General features: G+C 40.1%; 1 protein-coding gene across 2 annotated transcripts in view; it reads right to left on the reverse strand.

Annotated features, from left to right (window-relative positions):
• The window catches only part of PDGFRL (platelet derived growth factor receptor like), a 51,988-nt gene that overhangs the window by 25,299 nt on the left and 10,955 nt on the right, over nt 1-15,734 (reverse strand). Inside the window, exon 2 of one of the 2 annotated variants that reach the window (XM_073341917.2) lies at nt 9,542-9,838. In XM_073341917.2, the coding sequence (XP_073198018.2) occupies nt 9,542-9,838 (297 nt within the window). The remainder of the gene's footprint in view (nt 1-9,541; nt 9,839-15,734) is intronic. The other variant, XM_073341915.2, reaches the window with a different exon arrangement.

The following is a 15,734-nucleotide window of genomic DNA, read 5'->3' on the forward strand; positions in this document are numbered from 1 at the left end:
TATCAGAGTTATAATTTACCAGGGGACATTGAATTAAGGCCTTTCTCTCTGTGTGGATTAAAGAATAGCAGCAAGGGTAATTACTAGCTAAAAGTATTGTTTGGATAGTTTTAAAAATCCCATATCTGTCAACATTTACAACATAAACAACGAGAAGTCCTTGCATCACCTTAGAGACTAACATTTATTTGGGCATATGCTTTCACCCAAATAAATTTGTTAGTCTCTAAGGTGCCGCAAGGACTCCTACTTGTCTTTGCTGATACAGACTAACACGGATACCACTCTGAAACCATTTACCATAGTGTATCTTAATTATATATCTGCATTTGAGTCAAAGAGAAAGTGATGCTTTCCATTAACCAACATATCAGTCACAGCAACTTCACCTTGCAAAACTGCAGGGAAACTAAGTGGATATATTCGAATTTTATTGACAGTAAAACTACTGAACTAAACATTGATAGGATTGTTGCAAATGAAGGCACTACCTGGAATGGCTACAAGATATCTTCTTATGGTTCCATACCTCCAACAGCTCACTTATTTTATGCACTGATATATTAACAGGGCTCAAAAGGGTTTGGGATTTTTTTAACCTTTTGCCATTGCATTGGATCTAAGGGCTGCTCTACACACTGGAGTAATGTGTCCTGTGGCGGTGTGATTTTTAAAAGGTACTAACATGTTGTGCACTAATTGGTTAATTTAATCAGCCCTTGCTGGTACACACTATAGGCTCCCTAGTATGCTTTAACCTAGTGCTGTTTCCGAATACTAGGTTAAAGCATGCTAGGGAACCTTCATTGTCCACCACCAGGAGCTACCTGGACCAATTAATGCACAACATGGTAAGTGCTTTAAAAATCACACCCCCATAGGGCACATTACCCCATCCCACCATGTAAACAAGCCCTGTCAAGTGTGTGTGTGTGTGTGTGTGTAGTTATTTGTGCCATGTGATTGAACAAAGGGGCCATTTGGTGCCATCAAGTCATGACTGCCATTTATTTACAAGGAATAGTCATGATAGCAGTCATAGATCACCAAGCAGATGTGCTATTTTTGGTCTCATCCTATCCAAAAATGGGGTACAGGGCCATCCCAAACCACACCTGGGCAAGTATCAATTGCCAGAACCAGTCCTGCTCAAAGTCTATATGCTTTCTCTTGTGTTTTATTAACTGGACCCTAAAGTCTTTTTGTTGTTAACTTATTCTTGATGCTCCCCCACTCCTCCTGGGAATTCTGGAAATGTTAAGACACCCAAATTATTAATTCATGGAGAAGTAGTGTCTCCTAAGGATAAGAAGTCTATCAAGAAAACTGCTGAAAATAATTGTTTAATGTCAGTAACTTGTGATTAGAGTTCTCTCTTTTCCTTCCTCTTGCATTTTTCTTTTTTCATTAATAATTGGTTCAGTTTCATCCCTGAAAAAACTATCACAGATTAATAATGATTACTCCTTGTGCAAAGATATTCCTTTACTTCTAATGAGGCTGTTACATCTAGAAATTGTGTCCTGGACAAAGTGATACTATTTTTGCTACTCATGAATAATAGCGAGCATTTCTCCACATGGAATATTCTGTTTTAAAATGCAATAGAAAGAATTTGTTTTTAAAATAAGGGAATGCTTAGGACAGCAAATCTGCTTTCACATTCTATTTAGAACAAACAAAAACACTGAGTTTGTTTTACATCTGTGCCTGCTAGCATTACAGCAAAAAGTTTGGGAGATTTAGCTGAAGATATTCTTAGAGATAGTAAAAATGCATACCACCATAACATTTTTAGTTTACACTTTTCCACCAACTTATCAAAGATAATTACAGCCCTACCAAATTCACGGCCATGAAAAACACGTCACGGATCGTGAAATCTGGTCTGCCACCATGAAATCTGATCTTTTGTGTGCTTTTATCCTACACTATTCAGATTTCATGGGGGAGACCAGCTTCAAATTGTTGGCCCTGACCCAAAAGGGAGTTCCAGGAGGGTTGCAAGGTTATTTTAAGGGGTGTCACAATATTGCCACATTAACTTCTGCGCTGCCTTCAGAGCTGGACAGCCAGAGAGCGGCAGCTGTTGGCCAGGTACCCAGCTCTGAAGGCAGCGCCCTGCCAGCGGCAGTGCAGAAGTAAAGGTAGCAGTACCGCAACGCCCCTACAATAACTTTTTGACCCCCACCCCTCCAACTCCCTTTTGAGTCAGGACCCCCACAATTACAATACCAAGAAACTTCAGATTTAAACTGCTGAAATCATGAAAGTTACTATTTTTTAAATCCTGTGACCATGAAATTGACCAAAATGGACCGTGAATTTGGTAGGGCCGTAATTATAATACTGCAGTACAAGATTTCTGCATGAGAAAGTACTTCTAGTATTTAAATGTCCATATATTAGCTATAATCAATCTACTGTTCTAAAATGCACTGCTAGGAGGTATGTATCAAACTTTTCTAGCTGAAAGGAATACAGCGGATTTGCATCTTACGCGGGGGTTAGGTTCTAAAGTCATCGCGTAAGGCGAAAATCGCATATAGTCAAAATTACTCTTGAAAATCCCTTAAATCGCCCATAAAGTACAGTATACTGTACATGATTTTGTGTATACAACCCTGTACAGTAATATGTATAAATGTATAATGTACCCAGTAACATACAGTATATAATAAAGAGTACATATGCAAAATATAAATTTTACAGCCCTGTATTTTTAATTACAGGGGGTCATCAGGGCTTGATGTCGATCCAGGAGACGGAGGTAACAGAGAGAGAGTCATAGACAAAGTGGTTGGCTCTGGTTCAGCTCGAGAAGTTGATTGCGTAGGCTCATCTGCTGCTGGTTATTTTTCCTTGAAAAACATGATCGGCAACTGTTGCTGTTGTCTCTTGAGCTGCTCAAACATTTCCTGATATGGTCTCAAATCATCCGTAATACTACTTGTGATTTTGAGGCTTCGTTCCATAGAGGGATAGTATTCAGAAATTAAATCATTCAAGTGTTTCGCTGCTTGGAGCACTTCAGCAAATTTATGAAGATTCCAACTTGCTGGCTCTTCCTGTTCGTCATGATCATCTTAGTCTTCTGTAGACTATCTTATCAGTTCCTCTAACTCTTCGTTAGTCAATGTTTCTCTATGGCTCTCAATTAATTCTTCAATTTCTTCCTCAAGGATATTGATGAAGCCATCACCACCCACTTGCCTGGCCACCTGAACAATGCATTTCACTTCTTTGTCAATGGTCAGGAAACCCTTAAAATCATTCACACATTCTTTCCATAGGTTTCGCCAACATGCATTAACTGTTTCAGGCTTGATTGCATCCATTGCCTGTTTAATATAAGTGATGCAATCAGCAATGTTGAAAGACTTCCAACACTCCATCACATTAAGATTGGGATCAGCATCCATAGCGCTATATATCCGTGAGAACACAAGCCTCGCGTACGTGGCCTTGAAACAGCAAATCATGCCTTGGTCGAGAGGTTGGAGGTGGTATGGGGGGGGGGGAGAAAGACGACTTCAACGTCGTTATGCGCAAACCGGAATACCGCAGGGTGGCCCGGAGCATTGTCTACGATCAGCAACACTTTGAAGTCAAGTCCTTTCTCTTCGAGGTACCGCTTGACCTCTGGAATGAAACACTTGTGGAACCAATCCAGAAATAATGCTGCCATCACCCAAGCCTTGTTATTTGATTGCCAGAACACAGGCAAGAGATTTTTGTTCTTGCCTTTTAGGGCACGGGGATTTGCAGCCCTGTAGAGCAAGCCTGGCTTTATTAAATGCCCAGCCACATTGCCACAAAACAAGACAGTCACACAGTCTTAAGACCCCGGCTTCAAAGCAGCTAGTCTTTCTGATTTCAAAGTGTAAGTGCGGTTGGGCATTTTTTTCCAGAAGAGCCCCCTCTCGTCAGCTTTAAAAACTTGTTCCTGAAGATAGCCCTTTTCTTCTATTATTTTCTTTAATTGTTCAGGGTAGGCTTTTGCAGCCTCTTCATTGGCAGGTGCAGCTTCACCAGCAGTGAACAGATCCTCCAGCATTGGAACAGATCACTGTTTCTTCAGTTGAGCATCAGATGAAGTAGTTGGCTTGCGTTTAGGGGCCATGTTGTATGAAAAATACGTACAGCATCTTTAAACACTAGAATCACACTCAGTGCGGCGAGATGCTCACACTATGTGAGGCATGCGGGAACTGAGACCGCCTGAGGGAACAGCAGATTCACGTCTTTCATCTCACACTCACTCCAGGGCATACGCTCATTGTGTGGAATGGTGGGCGGAATCGCCCACACTATTTACAGGTATCTTGTTATTTTTCTTTTGCCGAGCGCGTATAGTTGAATTTGCGTAAGTTAAGTGTATGTATGATGCAACTCATTTGTAAACTGTTTACAGCTAAGTAGTTGATTCTGAAAAATCAGCCTGAATATTTCACTAAATGCTTTAGATGATCTTTTAAAAAAAGAAATAAATAACATTTCAGTATAGACCTTTTAAGCAATCCAATGCTTCAAAGGAAGAGGGAAGGTGAAAAGTACCCAGTCAGAGCCCGTCTGAACAATTTGGTCAGCTACATAAATTCTGAATTTATTTATTTTTTTATGACCATGAAAATTAGTTCCTTTGTTCTACCGTGTTTCAGATTCAGCTGCACCCATCCAATCAAGTTTCTAAAAGATCTGGAAACAAACCTAACCTGATCTGCAGATAGAGTCAGGTATTTTGACATCTAAATGATCTAGACTGTGTCAGCAAATAATTGCACCTGCATGAAAATTGAGGCTTAGTTAAGGTTGTGTTGAAAATCAGACCCTTTACATTATTACTTTATTTATTCTTAACTCACTCCGGCAAAAGACACTGATCTTACAGCTGACATCTGCCACCTTCTGGACAAAGATGCTATAGCTTTATTAACTACAAAAGAAAATACACTAATTGTCTAAATGACAGCCAGCAGTCCTGTTGAGGAACAGTAAAATTTGAAAGCAGCAGGTTTTCCTGACTATAGTGTCTTCATAGAAGTAGGCTTGCCGCTGTAATTTCCTACAGTAAAAAATCCAGTATTAACTCTAAAAATGGTATTATTTGTCTGTAAGTAGAGTTCTCTGAATGTACAGGTTTCAGAGTAGCAGCCGTGTTAGTCTGTATCCGCGAAAAGAAAAGGAGGACTTGTGGCACCTTAGAGACTAGAATCATAGAATATCAGGGTTGGAAGGGACCTCAGGAGGTCATCTAGTCCAACCCCCTGCTCAAAGCAGGACCAAGCCCCAATTTTTGCCCCAGATCCCTAAATGGCCCCCTCAAGGATTGAACTCACAACCCTGGGTTTAGCAGGCCAATGCTCAAACCACTGAGCTAACCAATTTATTTGAGCATAAGCTTTCGTGAGCTACAGCTCACTTCATCGGATGCATTATATAAATCTCCCCACTGTATTTTCCACTGAATGCATCCGATGAAGTGAGCTGTAGCTCACGAAAGCTCATGCTCAAATAAATTTGTTAGTCTCTAAGGTGCCACAAGTCCTCCTTTTCTTTTTTCTGAATACACTGTCTCCACCAATCTACACACTAGGAGAAGTTAAAGCAACTAACAGTCATTAGAGAGCATAAAGAAAGTATGTAGCCTTCATAAGCCCCTGACTGCTTTCCTGGAAAAGACAAGCAGGGATGGAAGGAAGGAGAGTGTACATCTACAGAAGCAATATATTTTTTCACTATTTCTGAGAGCTGGGAAGGGCAATGAACCTGTAGGTTGGGTACACTTTTTTCTTCCTTTATATATTTTCCTCCAATATTTCCACTTTTGGAAACTACTGAGCAGGAATCACTTTGAAGATAAACCAATCATGTCTGTTTAAAGAGACTGCCTTATCCAGCAAGCTCTGTCAACTTAGCCTCTGGGTTTAAAACAGTAACTCTGGGTAAAAATGTGAAGCGAAAGCCAAGTGGCACAGCAGTATAAAGTATACTGCAGAAAATAATAATGCACTGGCAGGGAAATTAATTGGATGATGAAAATGTCTTTTCCATCTTTAACTTTTATGATCTCTGCAAAACTCATTAATAAGAATTAGAGGCAAACATTTCTTGGAAGCCACTAGAACTCGTGTGTAATAACTCTTCTGGGGGAGGCAATTTAACTTTTGTGACATGGTTTGATACATCCTTGAGTTCATTTAGGAAGATGCTGTTTGGAAATGGTCTCTCTTTTTGGACCCTTCCCCCAACACCAGAAAAACACCACTACTGCAAAAAACCCAAGGTTTTATTTTTTATTAAATTGCTTTTTGGGTAAACACACCTCTCCTTATATTCAAGCAATGAAGGCAGCATGACCCTTTGAAAACTAGATCCTGCTGAATATCTGAAACTGCTTTATGAAGAAAATTAAAAGGTTGAAGGACCATCTTATCCTCATGGAAAACTAAAGAACAGATTCACCGATTTTTCAGGCCAGAAGAGACTATTATGATAAACTAGTTTAATTTCCTGCATAATAGAAGTAATACAATTTCACCCAGTGTTTCCTGCATTACATCCAACAACTTGTGGCGAATTAAGTCATATCTGTGAGAAAAACATACAACCTTGATTTAAAGAGTCCAAAGTGATGGAGAATTTACCACATCCCTTGATAAGCTATTCCAATAGTTGATAACCCTCACTGTTAAAAGTATGCCTTATTTCCAGTTTGAACTTTGCCATCTTCAACTTCCAGCCACTAGATCTTGTTATGTCTTTGTACAAGAAAGCTCTTAAAAATCTAGCAAAAAGGCATCTTCTACTTGCTCAGTAATTATGAACTGTGATCAAGACAGCTCTTAAAATCTTCAGTTTGAAAAACTAAACATATTGAGTTCCTTCTGTCTCTCACTGTAAGATATGTTTACATGACCTTTAATCATTCTTGTAGCTCTTCTCTGAACCGTCTCCCTTCTTTTCAACATCCATACTGAAGAGCATTAGACTTCAGGACCTGAAACACTTCTCTTTGTTGTAACTTTGGGGAATGGCAAACACATAGCATTTTTGTTGGAAAGCTATGTTTTCAATATTTAAACATCTTAATTCATTATAATCTAAACAAAAAAGTGAGAGGCGTGGGGAACTTCCAAATTCAAGCTATGGTATAAAAGATGAACTCATTTAACACTCTTAAATGGAAATGTAAACTCAGGATTCCACTAGCTGAAAAATAAACACACTGGTAGGAGACACTTTCTGGCAGAGGTAATTGCCACCAAAAGCCTATCTTGAATTAAAGGAAGTAAAATAAATTCTCATTTATCGGTTTAAATGGATGTTACTAAAGGTTAAATTCAGATCTCAAGAATGGATAGGAACCTGACAGCAGGAAAAAGATTAAAGAGGTCTTTGGAAAAAATGCTTTACCAGCAGGTGAATAAATATTGATTTACTGTCTACTGTATCAAGGAAGCACCTAACTGCTACAAAATATAATTTATAAACCATTTGAAAGATTATATTTGATTAATTAAATTAATGTAACCAAAGACAAAAAAGACTGCATAAAACTGTAGCTGGTAGACAGAAAAGAAGAATAAGCTTTATTCCTAACTCAAATGGAAAATATTTCATTTTTACATTATGACTCCAATTCTATTTTCATTGAAGCCAACAGCTAAATTCCCACTGACTTCAATGGGACCAGGTGTGGGCCCTGTATCTGTCCCTAGTTAAAGGTTTAGAAGACTAAGGAATGTAATGGACTTCCTCTGAAAGGTAGATGAGGCCCAGAAACCAGGTTTCTATCCATCTAGTTCTTATCTTTTTGGAAGCAAATATCAGGTTTCAAAAGGAAGAACATAAAGAGAACAGAGGAGAGGAAAGAAAATGTGTCAGTGGGGAGAGGCATGGAAAGGTATTAGTATTTTAGTCTAGAAAATATTTAGAAAAATCAAAATACATTTCAACTTAAGTTTTTTTTAAGTCCCTTGATTGGTTGGTTGGTTGGTTTAGGGCTTTGGGAAATGTACAATATTTCATTAACAATTTAATATGTTTGGGAACCAGTGTTTCTCACTTTAGTCATACCTGCATGTTCTGGTCAATTTCATTTAGTCACCTGACTCTTCAGAAATATTTTACAATTTTTCAGTCAATAATAGTTGTGAGATTCCCCCACACAGCTTCTCTCATCCTCCAGTGATGAGGCACCTTCTTAGCTGGTATAAACTGTGATAACACCACTGAAGTCAATTTACACCAGCTGAGGATCTACCCCATGGCATTAAGGGTCGGAGTTCTCTCCAATACAATCCAACTTCCACATTCTGTGGAATAATGATTGTCTGTTACCCTTGACACATCCCAAACTTGGCACATAAAAGTTGCCCACTAAAGTCTGTAATCTTACTGGTGGGCTTACTTTTCATGTAAACAGGACCCTCAATATTTCTTTTCCAGATCGCAACTCTAACCTTCTATAGATCTACACTCCATACTCATTTTCTGAAAATGCAGACAAATGGCCAAATCTAGGACAATCCCAAATTCTGCAGACTCTCCCCACCTACACCCATGAATTTTATCATTGATCCCTCAAACCTATGTCCCACTCCTTCTCGGTCACCCATGTGTTGCATACTGTTAAATATATTTCTGATTTAATTCAAACTTTAAAACACTAATACTTATCACTCATCAAATCTCTCTCTCTCTCTAACATCTATTGTCACATGTGGCTACCCACCTCCATCTCTGCATATTATTAAACAATCATCACATTCCATATTAAAAATAAATAAATTAACTACAGACAAATAAACAGCCATACGTACTATTGCCGAAAGCAAGCACCCAAAGCAACCCCAAATGGACTGAAAATATTTTTGCTCTGCTGCAGTTCTACTCTTCCTTTATTAGAAAATCATTTTAGTTAAGCTATTTTTTTTTTCCAGTCCTTTAAGACAGGTATCACTGAAGTATGTGTTGCTGACATGAATCAATAAATCCTTAAGGGCCAAATTCTGCAGTCATTGTACACTCACTTAAAGTTCCCACTAAGACAATGGGAGTTTTGCCTAAATAAGGAGTAAAGACTGCCGAATTTTGCCATATTAAAGCAGGTATTGGTAAATATATGGTCATGTACGTAGGCAAGCATTAGCAACCAGCAGTGATAGGGCCAGATAGTGTGTGATGAGACCCTAAGTATGTTTCTCCATAAAACTCTGCTAATGCTTCTTTGATCCAACATGCTTTTTTTGTTAATAGCAGCACTGGCTATGGAAATTAAAGTCACAGAAGGGAGAAGAAATCTACATAGACCTAAAAATATTGCCTGCTTATGCAAATAATTATTTTCCAATACAGTAAATTGGTTTAATTACAGGAGAATTTTTTTCTACTCGTGCCAGGTTCCTATCTTTTATGATTATCAAAAAGATATATTCCTTTCAAGGTGAAATATCCTGACCATAAAAACTTAATATAAAAATGTGTTTCAACTGGAAAATAAAAGTTTCTAGCTTCTTTCAAATGAAAGGAAACTTACCTGAGCCTGGAGTCTTTAAAGGTGTCTAGGTATGAAGGATAACTCCACCCAATTTTATTCCCTTTACATCGTAGTTCTATGCTCTGCCCTGCAGGCAGACTCAAAGTGGCAGCAGGTTTCTGGAAGCGGCCTTTATCCATCACTTGGATCATTATGGACTGGGATTTTGTGGATGAGTCACTGGATTCTCTCTCCTTTAATTTAGGGAGTTTGGGCTTCATTTTTTTGTTGGCAGGTTTAATTTTGTTTTCTCCTGGTTCCTTTGGACGTTTACTCTTTGCAGGTTGTCCGGTAACTAATAAAAATGTGAAGAAAAAAGCAATGTGTTAATGATGATTTTCAAAAAGCAAAAAATTATACAGTATAATTATCTTTGAAAGGTTTCTTCTCTGCTAGTGTCTATAATAACTACAATCTTTATGTAAAATTAGTTTTCCCTCCTGGAAGCTCACCTTGATCAGCCTTCATACAAGGAAGACATAGAAAAATTGACTGGGGTTATAAATGTCCATATGAGTTTGGAATTCTAAGTATTAAACCACCCAATGTCACATGTTCCAGAAAAATACAGACTGCTCTTAATGTTTACGAAAATCTGTCTCTGTGTGTAACACAGTTAATAGGAATAGACAAATAAATGAAAAATATCAGAACTCAGTGTAACATGGGAACAAACACCTTTGTCTCAATAATTTCAGTCAAAACAGTCAGTTCCATCATGCACTTTCAATTCACCACATGACTAAGTAAACTTTACATCTTAAAATATGTCGTCATATGTGGCCATCCACTCCTACACCTCTGTATAATTCTGTAGACAATGTGTTAAAAGAATGGGGCCACATAACAAATATCAGGAAGTTTACAGATCACTGCTGATTTTTCAGTGCATTTGTTAAATGGTGTGGGTTTCTTTATAGTGATAATATATTTGACATTTAGAAATCTCTAAGGCAACAGCTAGATTTTTCAATAATAGCCATCAATTCTGGGTGCCCTACTGGAAATTCTTAGGGCTTGATAGAGAACCTAACACCTTCAGTTCCTATTAACTTCAACTGGAGTTGTGTGTGCTCAGACTTTCTAAAAATACGGTGTCTCAAATTGAAGCTCCCAAAATTAGTGGCCAATTTTTAAAATGTTCACTTTCAAGAACACTTCTGGACCAAGGATGTCTGGCCAGTAAATATTCATCTAATGAAACAAACAAAAACTTGAACCATAAGCAAAGTCAGTAGAAGTGCAGCAGCAAGGCAAGTCAGTGAAAAAAAAACTGGTACTGCCTTTGCTACCTTCAAATCCCTTCCAAAAACTCCTTCTGCCACAGCGCTTAAATGAAGTGGAGATAGATTATTAAACCAACCAAAGCCATAATAATCACAAAGAGGGGTACATGCCTTCCAGCTTCAATCTTGCAAAAATGGCACTACTCACACAAGTTATTCCGAAGTTATTCTGAAGGAACTCAAATGTGAAACTGCAGGACTACTAACTGTCATCTGTAACCTATCATTTAAATCAGCTTCTATATCTAATGACTGGAGGATAGCTAATGTGATGCCAATTTTTAAAAAGGGCTCCAGAAGTGACCCTGGCAACTACACTTCAGTACCGGGCAAACTGGCTGAAACTATCGTAAAGAACAAAATTGTCAGACACACAGATGAACATAATTTGCTGGAAAATAATAAACATGGTTTTTGTAAAGAGAAATCATGCCTCACCAATCTACTAGAATTCTTTGAGGGGGGTCAACAAGCATGCGGACAAAGGAGATCCAGTGGATATAGTGTATTTAGATTTTCAGAAAGCCTTTGACAAGGTCCCTCACCAAAGGCTCTTAAGCAAAATAAGCAGTTATGGGATAAGAGGGAAGGTTCTCTCATGGATTGGTAACTTATTAAAAGATAGGAAACTGAAACAAAGGGTAGGAATAAATGGTTAGTTTTCAGAATGGAGAGAGGTAAATAGTGGTGTCCCCCAGGGATCTGTACTGGGCCCAGTGGCAGATGAAATTTAATGTTGACAAATGCAAAGTAATACACATTGGAAAACATAATCCTAACTATACATATACAATGATGGGGTCTATTAGCTGTTACCACTCAAGAAAGAGATCTTGAAGTCATTGTGGATAGTTCTCTGAAATCATCCACTCAATGTGCAGTGGCAGTCAAAACAGCAAACAGAATGTTGGGAATCATCAAGAATGGGATAGATAATAAGACAGAAAATATGACATTGCCTCTATATAAATCCATGGTATGTCCACACCTTGAATACTGCGTGCAGATGTGGTCGCCCCATCTCAAAAAAGATCTATTGGAATTGGAAAAGTTTCAGAAAAGGGCAACAAAAATTATTAGGGGTGTAGAACAGCTTCCATATGAGGAGAGATTAATAAGACTGGGACTTTTCAGCTTGGAAAAGGGGTGTCTAAGGGGGGATATGATAGAGGTCTACAAAATCATGAGTGGAACAGAGAAAGTAAATAAGGAAGTGTTATTTACTCCTCATAATACAGGAACAAGAGGTCACCAAATGAAATTAATAGGTAGCAGGTTTAAAACAAACACAAGGAAGTATTTTTTCACGCAACACACTGTCAACCTCTGAAACTCCTTGCCAGACGGTATTGTGAAGGCCAATACTATAACAGGGTTCAAAAGGGAGCTAGAGAGAGTCATGGAAGATAGCCATTGATGGACCTATAAGCCAGGATGGGCAGGAATGGTGTCCCTGGCCCCTGTTTGCTAGAAGCTGGGATTGGCTGACAGGGCATGGATCACTTGATGATAACCTGTCTGTTCATTCCCTTTGGAGCACCTGCCATTGGCCACTGTCAGGGGACAGGATACTGGGCTTTGTTGACCTTTGGTCTGACCCAGTATGGCTGTTCTTATGTTATTCTGTACATAAACGCTTGCAGGATTGGGCCTTAATTGAGCAACCACATGATTTTATTGTCACTTCGTCAGTTAGTCATGAAACTAACTTTTAATGGCATGTTCAGTTTCGGTTCTGATCCTGCAAACACATGAGTAACTGAATAAGACACTCTCATGAACAAAGTCACTCACATGTGGAAGTGTTCTTGGAAGCAGGCCTTCAGTTTGCATGCTTTTCAGTACATGAACCATGTTTTTACTTCTCTCAAGAATGATGCACTATTAATCCATTTTGCTTTCTGCTTAGATTTAACCTCCCCTCTGCACTTATAAGTGTCTTTTTTCTCTGTCAATAAATAATGCATGATAGTCACACTACTTGTACTAACATTGTGACAAATACTATGCCAACAGGAATCTTTTGGGAGAGGTGCTTGGTGATTAGACACAACAGTTGTGAAGGCTGGGGGCTTCATTTTTAAGGTCTTATCAACATGGGGAGGTTAATTCAGTTTTACTATAGTTTGTTCTCATTAAATTGCCTTGTATCCACAGCCAGTACCCCATACCCATTACAGTAGCCATGTCCCTTAAAACACTGTACTTTGTGGGCCTCCATCAAGCTCCTGGCTTGATTGCCTTCTTTGGAGAGCTGCATATTCAGTCCCACCGGGAGAAGAGTCACCGAAATGCAGACATCTACAAACACTGTGGGCAAATGAAGGCACTGAGCTGGTACCAATGCAGAGTCAAACCAAAGGTGCTCAAGCAGAAGACAGGAGATAAGGACAAGACCTCTGGTAATGCTCCCACTATTTGCCCATACTCTGAGCACCTGGACCACATTTTTTGCATGTGATGCCACCACTGCACTCAGAACAGCAAATGTGACCCTGGGATGCATAAACAGAGGACTCTCAAGTAGGAGCAGAAGAGGTTGTTTTACCTCTGTATTTAGCACTAGTGCGGCTGGTGCTGGAATACTGTGTCCAGTTCTGTGTCCACAATTTAAGAAGGATGTTGATAAATTGGAGAGGGTTCAGAGAAGAGCCAGAAGAATGATTAAAGGATCTGAAAACGCACCTCATAGTTATAAGCAAAACAGACTGAGCTCTGAATCTAACAAAGAGAAGGTTAAGGGGTGACTTGATTACAGTCTACAAGTATCTACATGGGGAACAAATCTTCAGTCTAGCAGAGAAAGATATAATAAGATCCAATGGTAGGAAATTGAAGCTAGAAAAATTCAGACTGGAAATAAGGCATAATTTTTTAACAGTGAGGGTAATTAACCACTGGAACATAGTTAATGCGTTGCTATGGATTCTCCATCACTGACAATTTTCAAATCAAGAGTGGATGCTTCTCTAAAAGATATGCTCTTCGGACAATTTTGGAGAACGTCTATGGCCTGGGTTGTACAGATCTTCTGGAGATCAGATCTTCTGGCCTTGGAATCTATTAAATTATGTGGTGAACAGTTTTCCACAAAGCACCCTAGATATCATGGCAAGCACTCAACACACCATGTAGATCATGGAGTCAGAGCAGGAGGAGGCAGTGAAAATCATATGAATTGGCAGATTATACGAGAACCGTATGCATACGGCCAGCCTGAAACTGTAGTAGTATTATGTGCTGTATTACAATACAACCATATATGGGGATTTAAACAACTTCCCCCGCCCCCACGTACTATCTGAGGGTATGTCTACACTATGAAATTAGGTCAAAATTATAGAAGTCGGTTTTTTAGAAATTGTTTTTATATAGTCCATTGTGTGTGTCCCCACACAAAATGCTCTAAGTGCATTAACTCGGCGGCGTGCTTCCACAGTACTGAGGCTAGCGTCAACTTCCACAGCGTTGCACTGTGGGTAGCTATCCCACAGTTCCCGCCACCCACTGGAATTCTGGGTTGAGATCCCAATGCCTGATGGGGCAAAAACATTGTCACGGGTGGTTCTGGTACATGTCCTCAGGCCCTCCCTCCGTGAAAGCAACAGCAGACAATTGTTTCGCGCCTTTTTTCCTGAGTTACCTTTGGAGACGCCATACCACGGCAAGCATGGAGCCCGTTCAGCTCACTGTCACCCTACATCTCCTGGGTGCTGGCAGACACGGTACTGCATTGCTAGGTGGCAGCAGCTCATTGCCTTGGGGCAGCAGATGGTGCAATAAGCCTGATCAACTCGGACATGATGATGGTTCTCCTGGCCGCCCTGGTAAGGTCGGTCAGGAGCGTCTGGGCAGACATGGGCGCAGGGACTGAAATAGGAGAGACTCGACCAGGTCATTCTCTTTAGTCCTGTCAGCAGTCTTATTGCACCATCTTCTGCCAAGAAGGCAGGAGATGAGGATGGCTAGCAGTCCTATTGCACCGTCTGCTGCCAGCCAGAGATGTAAAAGACAGATGGAGTGGATCAAAACAAGAAATACACTAGATTTGTTTTGTATTCATTTGCTCCCCCCTCTATGAAATCAACGGCCAACAATCGTTTCTGTGAGATCTGTCAGGGGCACCTTGAAAAGTTTAATGGAGATTCAGTCCTGCCTGAAATACCAGGGGGAGGGATAGCTCAGTGTGTTGAGCATTGGCCTGCTAAACCCAGGGTTTTGAGTTCAGTCCTTGAGGGGGCCATTCTGTGTGACAGTTGTTTTTGTTTTTCTTGATATAAAGCCACCCCCTTTGTTGATTTTAATTCCCTGTAAGCCAACCCTGTAAGCCATGTTGTCAGTCGCCCCTCCCTCTGTCAGAGCAACAGCAGACAACTGTTCCACACCTTTTTTCTGTGCAGACGCCATACCACGGCAAGCATGGAGCCCGCTCAGATCACTTTGGCAATTAGGAGCACATTAAACACCACGCGCATTATCCAGCAGCATATGCAGCACCAGAACCTGGCAAAGCAAAACCGGGCAAGTAGGCGATGTCAGCGTGGTGACGACAGTGATGAGGACATGGAAACAGACTTCTCTTAAAACACGGGCCCTGGCAATGTGGGCATCATGGTGCTAATTGGGCATGTGCATGACGTGGAAAGCCGATTCTAGGCCTGGGAAACAAGCACAGACTGGTGGGACCGCATAGTGTTACAAGTCTGGGATGATTCCCAGTGGCTGCAAACTTTTGCATGCGTAAGGGCACTTTCATGGAACTTTGTGACTTGCTTTCCCCTGCCCTGAGGCGCATGAATACCAAGATGAGAGCAGCCCTCACAGTTGAGAAGCAAGTGGCAATAGCCCTGTGGAAGCTTGCAATGCTAGACAGCTACCCGTCAGTCGGGAATCAATTTAGAGTGGGC

Source organism: Lepidochelys kempii, chromosome 4, assembly GCF_965140285.1.
Source record: "Lepidochelys kempii isolate rLepKem1 chromosome 4, rLepKem1.hap1, whole genome shotgun sequence".
Taxonomy (NCBI): domain Eukaryota; kingdom Metazoa; phylum Chordata; order Testudines; family Cheloniidae; genus Lepidochelys; species Lepidochelys kempii.